Raw genomic sequence first — 14,093 nt, 5'->3', positions numbered from 1 at the left:
AGGCTGCGAGCACATGTGTGTGAGGGGTGTGTGTGTGTGTGAGCGTGTGTGCAAGGCAGTTAGTGGTTCAGGAGCCCAGCTATACACGAGCTCCACTGGAGGCCTGAGTGATGAGTTCCGAATCTGGGTTTTTGTTTATTTTTTATTAATTAATTAATTTATTTATTTTTAGAGAGAGAGGAAGGGAGGGAGAAAGAGAGGGAGAGAATCAGTGATATGAGAGAGAAACATCTACTGGTTGTTTCTCACACGACCGCAACCAGGGACCTGGCCCACAACCAGGCATGTGCCCTGAGTGGGAATCGAACCTGTGACCTTTCGGTTTGAGGGACAACGCTGAACCCACTGAGCCCCACCAGCCAGGGCTGGGTTATTGTTTAACTTGGTAACACGCACACGTGCATGGACAATGAAAGCCCTTCACTCCGTGCTCGCTTTCCTCTGGAGACAGGTCTCGGTGTTCCCCAAGGACGTGGAGGTCCGAGCCCTGATTGAAGGGCAGTTCCTGGCCAAGAGGATCCACGCCGAGGGCCTGGGCTATCGAGTCAGTAAGTGAGCTGCTGGCAGGCTGTGATCTGGGCTGGGGGTCCGGGGTCCCGCTCACACTGAGGTGTGTGAAACCCTTGGGACCTTCGGGCATGTCCTGCTGGGGCACTATCTGTCAAGGCTCCATTGCGGGGCCTCATGAAGGAGAGCCCAGGAGGCTGGCCCCTGGTGGCAGCTGACAGTGAGTTAACCGGCGCTTGTGGGCAGGCTGCCCCTGGGAGGCAGGCTGTTCCTGCTTCTCCGCTCTGTCCTCAGTGGCCCGGTCCCCTGGCCGGGAGCGGTAGGGCTTGGAGATCCTCCCGTAAGTTTAAGTTCCAACCTGCAAACTGAATGTCTCAAGCTCAGGCTTTGGACCCTGAGGACAAGGGCCATGTGGGTGGGAAAGGTCTGGGCTGGGGCCATGACTGCACCCTGGCCTCTGTCTAGCCTGGCCAGGCCCCGTCTGCTGGGGGGCGGGCAGAGTACTGGGCATTCCAGTTTGGGCAGGGAAGAGTGGGCATGTGCAGTTTGGAATGGAGGGGCAGAACCGGGGTGGGGGAGGCACATGGTGGGGAAAGGGATTTCTGAGAACTCCACCTAGGGAACGGGCAGCTTTTGGAGGTGCGTGAGTTTCCACACCGATGGCCTTGCTGTGCTCTGGGGGTTCTGCAGGGTAACCAGGTTTCTAGGATGTATCTGTCCTTCTGGGCAGCTGCTGTTGTCACTAGAGAGGGTAGGAAGCTCCTGAAGCCTCTTTGCCTGATGGCCTCTTCATGGTACCTCTATGGGCGATCTGAGTTCTACGTAGTATATGTGCTATGTTTTTGAACCCATCAAGTGAAAGGATATTCTAAAAATAAGCTTCAGGAAAACTGTTTGAAAACCTGTTAGGCAGCACCTACTAAAGCTACCTCTTGGCGAACGTGTGTTCAAAATGCGTATACAGGTTCCCCAAAGATATACAGGAGACCATTCTTTGTGGCTCTGTGCTTGGTAGCCCCACACGGGAAACACCCTGGCACCCATCGATAACAGGCAGGGCAAGTGCATTGTGGGTATTCACGCAGCATGATACTGCACAAAGACCAAAATGAACCAGCCTCAGCTACACGCGGCAGAATTGGTGCATCTCACACAGTGGAGCTCTGAGCAGAAGCCGAGCACCAAGTACGTATGGCAGGCTTCCACGCACATCAAATTCAAAGACAGACCAAACTGTTTGCTGTGGTCAGAAGTCGGGACAGTTAACAGTCACTGTTCAGGAGAGGGGCACGGGAGAACCTCTGGGGTGCTGGTGATGTGCCGCCTCCTGGGATGGGTGGGTGTTTCATTTGTGAAAATCTGTCAGGCTATCAGCTTATGATGTGTGTGTAGATTTTTCAGGGGGTATGTGTGCCATAAAAATGCTACGTGTAGTCACGTGCCATGAAACAATGTTTTGGTCTTCGACAGACCACGTATAGGACAGGGGTCTTACAAGGTTAACATGGAGCTGAAAATTCCTATCACCCAGTGACATCATAGCTGTCATGATGTTGTAGCGCAGTGCCTCACTCACGTGTTCGTGGTGATGCCCCCGGTGTAAGCAGACCTACTGCGCTGCTGGCTGTATAAAAGTACCGTACCTCTTCTAGGTTGAGATATGTTTGGATACACGTACGCTTCCCGCTGTGTTTCAGCCGCTCACAGTGTTCAGTACGTGACATGCTGTACGGTGGGGTTGTGGCCCAGGAGCGGAAGCCTCGGTGTGCGGTAGGCTAGTGATGCGTGGGTCACTGGCCAGCAGTGATCACGGAACGCTGTGATGGCTCATCGAAACGCGAGAAAAAATATGCACAGAGACACACCAGTTTCTGTGGAGAAGTAGGGACGGAATGGCCACCCCCTCTAGTGGGGAGTGCGCCGATTTACTGTCCAAACCAGCTTTTATTGGGTTCATTTTGTATAAGAATTCAGGTAGAGCACATTACTCATTGCAAGGAAGTAAGGATCAAACAATAGATAACAAGGAAGTCTAAGGGCCTATTTTGAGTCAGGGTCAAAGAGCTGTAAGACTTTAAGGAACAAACTAACTTCCTCCTTGGACCCTTCTCATTCAACTGAGAGCATTCTAAACAAAGAAGGTTTCACAGGAATTTACATGTTCTTTCTTAGGCCTGATCACCCCGGGGAATCCGCCCTTTCCAGCACAGGGCGGCACCACCCTGTCATTGTTTCAGGCTTAGGTGGAGCAACGGAAGTAAGGCAGGCAAGAGATTAAGAGATTTTCTTGCAGCCAAAGGGCAAGAGTCCATCACCCCCTTTTGCTGTAGCCCCCAAAGTCCTTCTTTTGGGGGCCTCCCACGTGATCGTGCCTGTCTTAGATCATTCCCCTCCTGGGGAATCTTACCCGTCATTGGCTAACCAACCAAGCATTGGGGTCCAGGCAGGGTGAGGTATAAAGGAGCAGAAGCTGCGCTCCTGTCAGGGAGATAAAAGCTTTTGTCTCCTTGCTGGCTTATGGTTCCAAGGGCGTTCCCTTAGCCTTAGCCTAGGCGGGGGTTACAGCTTCTGGTACCAGGCAGGGCGGTTCCCAATAGGCTAGACGATGCGGGTGTGCGAGGTGCTCTCTGTGGTATTCACACGACGACATCGCCCACCAGTGCATTTTCAAAATGTTTACCCTTGCACGGCTGTGCGTGCTTGTGAACAAATGAACATTTATAAACACACTCATTCCTCTCCAACCTTCCACTCAAACTGCAGAAAGAAATTCTCCAAATCTCTCCAAGACCTCCAAGTTCCCTGAGGAATGCGGTCAGGTGAGCAGGGCAGGGGTGGTGCTGAGGTTGGCAGCGACCGCCTGACAGGAAGGGTCCCCTGGCTGTCAGGAGGGGGCAGATGGGGGCTGGGGGCTGCCCTCACAGCTCAGTGTGCAGGGAGAGGCAGGGAGGACAGAGAGGCCCTCCTGGGCTCCAGAGGGGTCGTGTGGTCCGGTCATCATTCCCAGCCTCCAACGCGGCTCCTGTGCAACAGTGTCAAGTTCCTTATCCCCTTAGCAAGCTTAATCAGACCCGTCTTGCCAGCTCCGCTGGGTTTCGCTCAAACCAGATCACATCATGTGCCGGGAGCCACAGGGGGCCGCACTTAGAAGAGGCATCATTTTCCAGTTGCTGTGTGGACTGACCTGCGTGGGGTTTGTTCCGAATAGGTCATAGTCTTGTTATAATAGTGTTTAAGAAGAATAAAGAGGCACTTTAAGGAAGAGTGATGATCGTGATAACAATAGCTGCCGACATGTATTGAGCACCTGCTGTGTGCCCGGCCTGGCTCTAAGCACAACAGCGCTCTGAGGTAGATGTTGCCATCACTCTCGCTTCCCAAAGTAGGACACTGTGTGTTAGGTCACTTGCTCGAAGCTGAACCAAGCCTCTGGCTCTGGCCTCTGGGCTCTCAACAACCAGGCGACATCTGCTTTATGCAAAGAACAATCGCTCTGTTGCTGTTCAGACACCATCAGACACACACCTGTCCACGCTGGGCTGACGCCGTGGTCCCTCGGCAGCTTCTGTTTCCATGCATGTTTCATTTTGTTTAGGTTGATTCGTAAAAGCAATAAAACCTTGCCTTAGCAAGTGCGGAACATAAAGGGAACTACTTAGAATTCCATCCCCTCTTCCCACCACGTGCACCATCTGGAAGTCCTTCCAGTCTTCCTCAGGAGCTCATTTTTGTACAGCTGTGGTCCTGGTCCCTTTGTACACACAAACCCTGGGATTTCTGCAGAGCCTGCTGCCTGGCGCTTCACCTCACCGCCAGCTGGTCCTCCTGGCAGTCAGGCGCGGAGGTTGTTTCTGATTTTCCCACATGGATTCTCGCTGGAACGTCTTCCCCGTCCTAGGTGGTTTCCTTAGGGGACTGTCCTCCCTTCCCCTGTCCCAGCCCAGATGCCTCCTTCGCGGCTGAGAGTGGAGATGAGGCCGGCTGAGCGGGGCAGCAGGGGCTGAAAACACGTATTTGTTTTTAAATAGGCGTGTAACACACGAAGGCCCTTCCATTGTGAAGGCGTCACGCAGCGCAGAAGCACACGGCTCTGAGCGCTGTGAGAACACAGAGCTCCCTGTGCTCCCGCCCCGCCCCAGCTCCCCAGCACCCCGCCCAGCAGCAGGCCCCGGGGGAGAGCGGGTCCAGGGTCCACGGGAGGACCTGCTCTGCCTCTGGGGCTCCGCTGGGCTTCCGTCTGCCCCACCTGCCCAAGTGCAGTTGCTAGGTGGTGGGCGGGTCTCTGTCCTGGCAGAGTTTGTCTGCCTGAGTCTGTTTTTGTTTATATTTTCAGAGTTCTCTGGTTGTTACATGATACAAGGAATGTTCTTTCTTGCCTATCTCCCTTTTAACTGGAAGTGGAACTATGTGTCTCTTGTTGACAGGCAACCTTATTAAACTTTTATTAGTTTGTCTATTTTTAAAAAGGTTTTATTTATTCTTAGAAAGAGTGGAAGGGACGGAGAAAGAAGGGGAGAAACATCAACCTGTGAGAAGAACATCAATAGATTGCCTCTAGCAGGCCCCCAACTGGGGACCTGGGCCACACCCCAGGCATATCCCCTGACCGGGAATCGAACTGGTGACCTTCAGTTCACAGGCTGGCACTCAGTCCCCTGAGCCACACCAGCCAGGGCAGTTTGCCTATTTTTAATTTTTCTAGATGGCCTATTGTCCGTAGATAAGGGTAGCTTCATCTTTCTTTCAATCCTTCCATATTTTATTTGTTTTTCTTATCTTACAGCGTTGCTTAGAATAGCTAATACTATGCAATAGTGTATTGGATGGTATGAATCTTTGTTTCCTTCTCATATTAGTTCTCTGTTGCTGTATAACAAATGATCCCAAAACTTAGCAGCTTAAAACAAAACGAACACTTATTACCTTATATGGTTTCTGTAGGTTGAGCATTCAGGGTTAGCATAGCTCAGTGGCTCCGCCTGAGGTCTCCCCTGAGGCTGAGCTCAGCATGCCCTCTGGGGCTGGGGTCATCTAACCACCAGACTAACGGAGGCTGCAGGGCCTGCTTCTGAGGCGGCTGGTGGCAGGAGGCCTCGGATCCTCACCATGTAGGCCTCCGCACAACGTGAGTGGCTCTAAGACATGGCCATTATCGGCCCTCGAAGAGAGCCATCCGAGAGAGGGTGGTCTGCAGCAGGGCAGGAAGGAAGCCTCCGTGTCCTTCATGACCCAGCCTTGGCGCCCACACTCTGGCGCTCACACAAGTCAGCCCATTCAGTGTGAGAGGGGACGGCATGCAGGTGTGACCATCAGGAGGCAGGGGCCATTTGGGGACAGTTTTTGGATCTAACAGACACACCAATCTTAAAGGGACTGCTTCTAAATAATCCTGTTAAGAATGATGTGCATTGTAAGTTTTGGATATATGCCTTTATCTGTTTCAGTCAAGTCCCTTCTACCCCTGTTTCATTGACTTTGTTTTTTAATAATTAAAAAAGAGATGAAGACACTAAGAAGTGGGTGGGACAGCAGCCTCACCAGCAAATCACATGTGACAAGCCTGCGGGGACAGAATCAGCAGTAGGTCTCTCCACTCCCGTCCTTTGACAACAGCAAGCCTCGGGCCCACACAAGCCCTTTGTGGCCAAGGGACTCTGAACAGCCTTTTCTGCCTTGGAACCTGTCACAGCCGTTCCTCTTTTCCTCTTTCCTCGCAGTGCCCAGGACGAAGATTCTGGCCACGGGAGGGGCGTCTCACAACAGAGACATATTACAGGTAAGTGCCGGCAGGCCCTCTTGCCTGCCGGTTACCTCCCGGAGCCGGGCACTCAGCCCCAGGGCCGCCTCTGCTCCCACCGCGCCTCCCAGGAGGCCAGCTCTGCTGCCTGACGCTCACACCGTGAGCCGGTCGTCTTAGACTCAGGGGGGCCCCACGGCCCGTGGAGCTCCACTGTGTGGTATCAGCACTGGCCTCTGTCGTCACCCAGAGAGTGCCCGTCCCGCATGTCACGCCTGACATCACGTGCCAGTGTTCTTGCCTTCCTAAAAGTTTCTCCCTCCCAGTGTAAAGAGCTCTGATATCCCCAGCCATGCCTCTTATCATACAGTTGCCAGGCTGTGTCCTCGTCTTCCTGGTCCTCCATTAGGCTAGAAGTATGTGACCAAAATTGGAGTTTACCTGCAGATGTCTGGCCATCGGGCTGTTCCATCTCGGGGCTATCAGGGTCCTGTTGGGACACGGAGTATTTTCTGGATGTAGCCCGAGGCTGCCTTAGCTGTTGGAATCACTGCCTCAGCTCTTGACTTGTCATACTCCTGTCTTAGCTCAGATTCTCGAGAAGCAGAGCCTGAAACAGACAGTCTCTGTGAGGGACACGTGGAGAGAGTTCTCCAGGGAGATAGGGAGTGAGGGGCGCTGGCAGAGCAGGGGAAGGGCGACAGGCGAGGATGCAGTTTTGGCTGGAGTCGACCTCAGCTCCGTCCTGTGGGGAGATCTGGAACGTGAACTCCACCACAGACTGGTTTCCAGCTTGGGGGAAGGGGGCCAGCTGGCCACCCTGGGGAGGGGTGGAAATAACCTCCTGCGAGAGGCAGCCTCTGTTCAGATGAGAGTGCTTTTAAGGAGGGGCAGCTGTGAGCCGTTAGCAGCTAATACTCACAGCACGTGGGGCGGGGTGCACACCGGTCCAGTCAGGGGATCCAGAGGGGGCGTCAGCTCCTCTTCGTACACGTCCTCCATTCTGAACGTGTGCAATTTATTGTGGGGGCCTAAATGGAACGCTTTCTCTTTATCCCTGCAAAAACACGCCCTTGATAGTTGGGGTTGGGCTTGTAAATATCAGTCGGCTGCCCAGCCATCTCCACCTTGACCGTTTGCTAAGCCTGCTTCCTAAGTCTTCCTGCTTGTCACTGATAAAATGCATAAGCAGTGCGAGGACACCCTGGAGAGCCGGTCATCCGGACCCTTGCGTCACTGGGGTGTGTGGCCACATATTCTCCCTTTAAGGCAGTAGTGGTGGCGTGGGAGGCACCAGAAAACAGCTGAGGAAGGAGGGCCAGGATAACTTGTGCCAGAGTGCCCCTGTTCCCTCTGTGGAACGGCTCACCACGGCCAAGACCTCTGTTGTTTCCAGGTGCTCGCGGATGTGTTTGGTGCTCCAGTGTACGTCACAGACACCGCCAACTCAGCCTGCGTGGGCTCCGCGTACCGGGCTTTCCATGGTAGGTGGATGGGTTGGGGGAGAGGCCCCCGGGAGAGGTTGGGGCACTGGCTGAGCTGAGGAGGGCGGAAAGGGGAGATTGGGAGGTACCCAGTCTTTAGGGACATTGGAGTCCTGTGAGCTGCAGCTTCCTTTTTCTCCCTCTCAGCAGGCGAGAACCAGCCTCAATTTCCTGTTCCTTTGTTCTCTATGTAACCTGGGAAAGAGAGGCAGGCCCCTGAGTGAGTGAGGCCTGGTCAGCGTCAGGCTCAGCACAGCGACCTTGGGAAAGACATAGGTCATGCTGAGGGCACTCGGGCTTGGGGGTGGATAGCAGGTGGGCAGGAGACTGGGGCGGGGTGGGGAGGTGAAGACCAGAGCCACCTTGTCAGCAAGAGCAGGAAGTTGAGACGACAATGAAGGTTTTAGAGCCCAGCATTTCAGGACCCTGGACAGCGGCCCAGGCCCCTGGGCTCCCTGGAGGCCTCCCTGAAACTCCCAGCCATCTCTCCACCCAGGAAAGTTCTGGCGGCAGCAGCACGTGCCCACGGGGTGTTCCTGCTTCCTTTTGGCCAATGTGCTCCGCCCTCTGCCTGCTCAGGGTGCTCCTCCGGCTGCCCACCCACACAGGGGCTTAGTCTTTTCCTTCTAGAAGTTCCCTTCTTCACACATTTGCTCTCGACTTTCTGACGTGCCTTTTAGCACTTATATTTTCTGCCAGCATTGAGAGCTAATTCGGGACTATATCCTTCTCTTAATTACCTGTTTTTTATTCCCCTCCGTCCACACCCTGCCCACCTCACATCACTTCCTATTGCTTCCTGTATCATATCATTGGACAATTTATATCCAGATTGTCATGCTTTTAGTTAAAATCATATTACATCATATTGGGTTTTATTTGCATTACCTATGAGTTTTTCTTGTTCTTTTCTTTTTTTAACTCACTGAAACTTTTTTTCTCTTTCCTTTGTGTCTATGCTAGTTTTCTTGCAATCTACAACCTACATACACTTTTTTGAAGAGGGCATTCAGTAAGTGATCCTTTTCTGAGGTCTCAAGTGTCCAGCAAGGGCTTTACTTTGTCCTCCCAAAGAACATGACCTTGGCTGGACAGAGGATTCTAAGTTCAAAGTACTCTCCTTCAGAACTGTGAAAACACTTCCAAAGTCTTCCAGCCTCCAGTGTTGCCCACGAGATGCCAAAGCAGAAGAAGAACTCCTCCATAGGGAAGGGTCCCACTGCTAAGGTGCATCTCGTTTCTTTTTCATTGTTCCTTTTCTGTGCCTAGTTAGTTGCCAAAGGCTACCTGAGGTGCTGCCCTACGCTGCATCCCCAAAACCAAAGCCTGAGCTAAGTCCTAGCACACGGGGTCTCGCCCCGAGGCGGCTCAGCCACTTTGTTTAGAGACCTGCTCTCCCCAGCCGGGTCCAGGGGTGAATTTCACATGCAGCCCGTCTGTGCCTGAGTGGGAAGGGAACCAGGGCTTTTGATTGGTCTCACCGCTGGCCACTCTGCCACTTACCCACTCACGCATCCACACAGCTCCAAGCTGGGATGCTCCAGCTCTCTGATGAAAAACTGGGCCTTGCCCTGGCTGGTGTGGCTCAGTAGGTTGGGCATCATTCTGAAGACCAAAGGGTCACCGGTTCGATTCCCAGTCAGGGCACATGCCTGGGCTGTGGGCCAGGTCCCCAGTGGAGGGCATGTGGGGGACAGCTGATTGATATTTCTCTCACACATTCATATTTCTCTCCCTCTCTTTCTCCCTCCCTTCCCATCTCTCTGAACATGAATAAATAAAATCTTTAAAAAAAATCAAAAACAACAAAACTAGGCCTCACCTCTTCCATGGGCATGCCTTCGCTCCTGGTGATGTGTTTCCCTGTCAGTCTGATGCCACGCCTTAAATTGCCCAGAAATTCTTCACTATTTCTTGCCCACCTGTGGTAACCTTCCCTCTTTTCCAGCCCCACCACTCTTTTTTGGGGTGAGTATTTATTGAGTGCCTCCTGTATGCAGGTAGTGTGTGAGGTACCAGGGCTCTCGTGGAGACCCAGTTCCTGGCCTCACCAAGCCAGGCAGGGGCCTTCAGCACGCCTGTGGCCAGAAGCGGTGAGGGTGGTGCTCTGAGGGAAGCAGACGGTGCAGTGAGTGATGGGGCAGGTGAAGGGAGAGGTGACGAATGAGAGGGAGTGGGGAGGACAGGCAGGCGGCTTTGCTCTCCTGTCAGATGCCGGGGCTCTGCCGCCGGTTCTCGTTATCAGTGAGCAAGACAAACCAGGCCCTGCTGTAGAAGCCTGCCCTTAAAATTTCTCTCTGTTCTGTCTCTTTTTTAAAATGGTTTTATTGAGGCATGATTCTATGACATAAGAATCACCCACTTTTAAGCGTGCAATTCAGGGATTTTCAGTGAATTTACTGAGTGGTGTGACATCACCATAATCCAGTTTTAGAACATTTTATCACCCCAGAGATAAAATGCTGTTTCTGGTTATTGTCCTTATTTGCAACACACACTGACGTGAAATGAGCCTTCCCTTCTAGGCCTTGCAGCTGGGACAGATGTGCCCTTTTCTGAGGTTGTCAAGTTGGCCCCGAGCCCCAGATTAGCCGCTACCCCAAGCCCAGGAGCTTCTCAGGTGAGAGACCATCAGAATTTGCTAATTGCATTTGCACTGCGAAAACCAACTGGGTTCCTTTTTCCCCAGGAGGTAAGTTTCTTTTTCACCTGCATTCAAGTTGATGTACTCCATGAAACAGAAATCCTACCTTTAAAAAAAAAACTTGTCAAGAAACAGAGCAAAAGAAGCCAGGTTATCAGCTGAGATTCACAGATACTGCTGCTGTTGCAGCCCCAGGGGTCAGATAAGTCGCTGGGCTCCGCTTCACACGTCCCAGGGCAGGCCCTTCCGCTTCACCAGTTCCAGAAGCCACTGAAGGACTGTCACTTAAGCACAAGGCATGCTGGGTTTCTAGCACTCAGATCTGACGCCTGGATCCAAGACAGCTGTGTAGTCCCTCAGGCCAGGAAATCCCTGGGAGGCAGCCCTGCTGTTGTCCATCTGCTTGCCCAGAAAGCAGACTCTGAGATGTTGATTACGGAGGCAGGAGGTTTATGGGGGCATGCTCTTGGAGTCTAGCCTGCGCACGGGGCGGAGGGAGGAGGTGAGTTGCAGGGCAGTCTCTGTGGAGCCCTCGGCCATCCCCATGGGGACTTTGGAAGCTGGGATGACCCTTTAGAGTTTTACCTAGCTGGGGCGCAGGGCCAGGCCTTCATACCCCGTGTCCGGCAGTCAGTGCGTGCAGGCTGCAGTCCACCCCAGGATGGGGGCAAGGCAGCTCTCTAGAGTGGAAACTAGCCCCGAAGGGGGCTACCGGCTGAGGACTAGGACAGGAAGTTCTCCATTCCTGAAGGGCAGTCTGGGTGGTGTGCACAGCGTCCACCGCAGCCCTGGGTTTTCGCAGCCCAGGAGCTGGAGTGGCACAGACAGAGGGCTTTACCCTTCACGGTGGTGCCGCAGGCGGCCTGAGCCTCAAGCTCGCCCCAGTTGTCCTTGGCCCCGAAATGCCCTGGGGCGATGTGGAGTGGGCCCCGGGTGGCTGCTGTGCACACACTATGTCTGTGTTACAGCGGAGGGACCCCGAGCTCAGAAACCCCCAACTTTATAAAGGAGCAGCAAGCAAAGCTGCCCAACCTTGATCCCCAAAGGAGACATTATCTTTATTACCCGAGTCAGCAAAAAAAAAAAAAAAAAAAAAAAAAAAGTTTCTTCTGCCCCCAGAGGGCGACACTACAAACATCCTTGAAAAGATGCTCAGGAACAAAAGCTACCACCAGACATACAGAAACGCCACAAAGGGTTGTTCCTGGCATATCTTAGAGGCAGAAGCTCATGCTTTCCTGGTGACGGGGAAACCCACGCACATTGGTGCCCCCACGTGTTGTTGTTTGCTGTTGTGTGCCCTTATGTTGGAGACGCAGCTCAATGCAGTAGAAAGATCCTACCTTGAGATCAAGGGCCTCTGGGCTCTGCCCTCATTCTGCCTCTCCCTCACCACCTGGCCTTCTTCACCTGACCTTGAGCGTCACTTCTCATCTCCAAACCTCTGTGTCTTCATCTGTGATTTGGGGACATCTCTCCTGGCTATGTTTAACCTGCCAGCTGTGAGACTCAAAAGAGCATCCTTGACTATAGTAGCTTTTTTATATAACGGGAGGTCTGAAGGTCACTGCCAGTGTTGGTTCAGTGGTTCAACAGTGTCAGGGCTGCAGGTCACGCTCCCTGCAGTTCTCCAGATCAGCAATGGACAATGGGAACCTCCCGAGAGCCACGTAGGTCGTTTCAAATTTTCTAGTCATCTCATTTAAAAAAAAAGTAAAAAAGAAATAAATGAATACTTTTCATAATATTTTGTGTAATCCAGTATATCTGAAATATTGTCATTTCAACATGTCATCATTAAGAAAAAGTGCGAATGTGGTATTTCGCTTCCCTTTTGTCTGGAGCTTTTGGAATCTGGTGTGTACGCGGAACACTGGTTACATGTCAGGTGCTCAGAGGCACACGTGGCTGTGGCTCCTGTGTGGGACCCTGCAGCCCTAGGCGTGTTTCAGGTGGTTTTAGGGTGTCTGCAGTTGCTCCAAACATCATGTTCCCCCCACAACTGCATTCGTGGGGCACAGAGTCTCTCCCCACACACTTACTAAGACATACTGGTCTGTTCCCCTCAGTTCCCCCAAAAGACTGCTGCTGGGTCCTACAGTCAGCCTCGGTTATAAGAAAGGCTGGGGCAGGGTCTGGCTCTTTCATCCTGTCTAGAAGGAGGCCAGCAAGGAAGGAAGGTATTTGGGGAGGCAGACAGCTGCACCTGCCTCGTTACAGGCAGCAAATCCTCAGGGTGTGCACCACCACCATCCCTGGCTTGCCCATGGCCCATCACTAATAGCTCAAGGAACTCTTTACCATGAAACCCAAGGGTAACCTCAGAATCCCAAACACCAGGTTGCAGGCAGGGACAAGTCTATGATTGTTGGCGAAAGTGACCTGTTGGAGAACTGGACTGTACATTCCTTGAGAGCAGGGTGACGTCCTGTTTCCTCTCTGTGGCACTTCCCGCAGTGCTGTGCTCAAGAGGAAATTCAGAACAGCAACAGTGTCTTCTCTCTGGGCTCAGCCAAATGTTGCCATTTCTTCCCTGGAGAGGAAATCAGGGCCTCCTTACTCTCTCCACGTTCACAGACAGAGCTGCTCTAGCTGCTCCAAGAGTAGGTCCTTATTGCATAATCAGTTACTAAAGTACTTCACGGTGGAGTCAATTAAACCATGTCAACAAGGAGTGGGATTGGCGTGAACTAGCGGTGTTTGTGAGTCCTGGGTCCTTTGGCCCTAAGACAACACCTGCTCACCTGAAGTACACCAGTGTTTCTCAGGCAAGGCTCTTAGAGCCACAGGGGAAAAAAAAGAGCTCTAAAAAAATGAATGAAAGGTAAACATGTGGGGTTGCATTTCCTTGTGGTCCGTTTCCCCTTGTTGGTTTTTTGATTTGAGTTTATTAGACAGCACATTCTCTATATAATTTTGTAGCCCATTTTAAAACTTCCACATCCCCTCATAAGTATTCACATTCTTAAAAATGCACACACACATTATTTTCAATGACTGCATAACATCCTCTCTGGCTAATGAGCCATACTTACTCTGAGCGTTTTCTGGGTCTTAGAAGTTGCTTCTCATTTTTCAATGATTACAATCCAGTGTATGTGGGTAAAGGGTTAACAAAACCTTTTTTATATTCTGTTAACTTTGTGGCTCTGTTTCCTTTGCAACTTAATAAAATGGAAAGTCAACAGTGTTCCTAGGCAACTCCGCTTATGTAAAAAATGGCCTTTGGTTGGGAAATTGCATCTGACATGGGAAATCCATTAATACCTGTTGGGGAGTCGTACTCAGGGCTTTCCTGAGCACAGTGACTTCTCCCGGGCATGTAACTCCTGGGAGTTAGAAGAGATACCCCTGTGGGACACGAGGCTTCAGAGCCAGGGTGGTTCTTGCCTCCCACCCCCCATTCAGTGTGGATTTCATCTCCTTGCACCTGAGCTGTAACCTGGGGGGCAAGGAAGGGAGAAGGCAGGGAGGCAAAGAGACCCTTTTCCGGACACCTGTGGGAACTGCTGTGCGGCCCACTCTGTGGTGCCCCATTGAAGAGGAGCACCTGCAGCCGCCATGCCGACAGGTATGTGTCTCCAGTACATCCTCCGGAGACCCATGGTAGTCTTATGAGTCTGAACGTTTTGTGGGTCCTAAGAAGACCACCTTTGGTGGGCCTGGCACCCTCTATTTAGGATTCTTTCCTTAGGACAGCTTTGCAGAAGTAGAATCCCTG

The 14,093-nt window shown here is 52.2% G+C and overlaps 1 protein-coding gene across 2 annotated transcripts in view; it reads left to right on the top strand.

Moving 5' to 3' along the window:
• Positions 1–14,093, top strand: part of XYLB (xylulokinase) — a 38,916-nt gene that overhangs the window by 24,005 nt on the left and 818 nt on the right. For both annotated transcript variants that reach the window (XM_028518379.2, XM_036030503.1), the window contains exons 15-18: positions 452–548; positions 6,225–6,283; positions 7,641–7,728; positions 10,254–10,348. In XM_028518379.2, coding sequence (XP_028374180.1) covers positions 452–548; positions 6,225–6,283; positions 7,641–7,728; positions 10,254–10,348 — 339 coding nt within the window. The remainder of the gene's footprint in view (positions 1–451; positions 549–6,224; positions 6,284–7,640; positions 7,729–10,253; positions 10,349–14,093) is intronic.

This window comes from Phyllostomus discolor, chromosome 7, assembly GCF_004126475.2.
Source record: "Phyllostomus discolor isolate MPI-MPIP mPhyDis1 chromosome 7, mPhyDis1.pri.v3, whole genome shotgun sequence".
Lineage (NCBI taxonomy): Eukaryota > Metazoa > Chordata > Mammalia > Chiroptera > Phyllostomidae > Phyllostomus > Phyllostomus discolor.
Note: the sequence above shows the minus strand (reverse complement) of the source record. Positions and strands in the feature narration are given on the sequence as shown.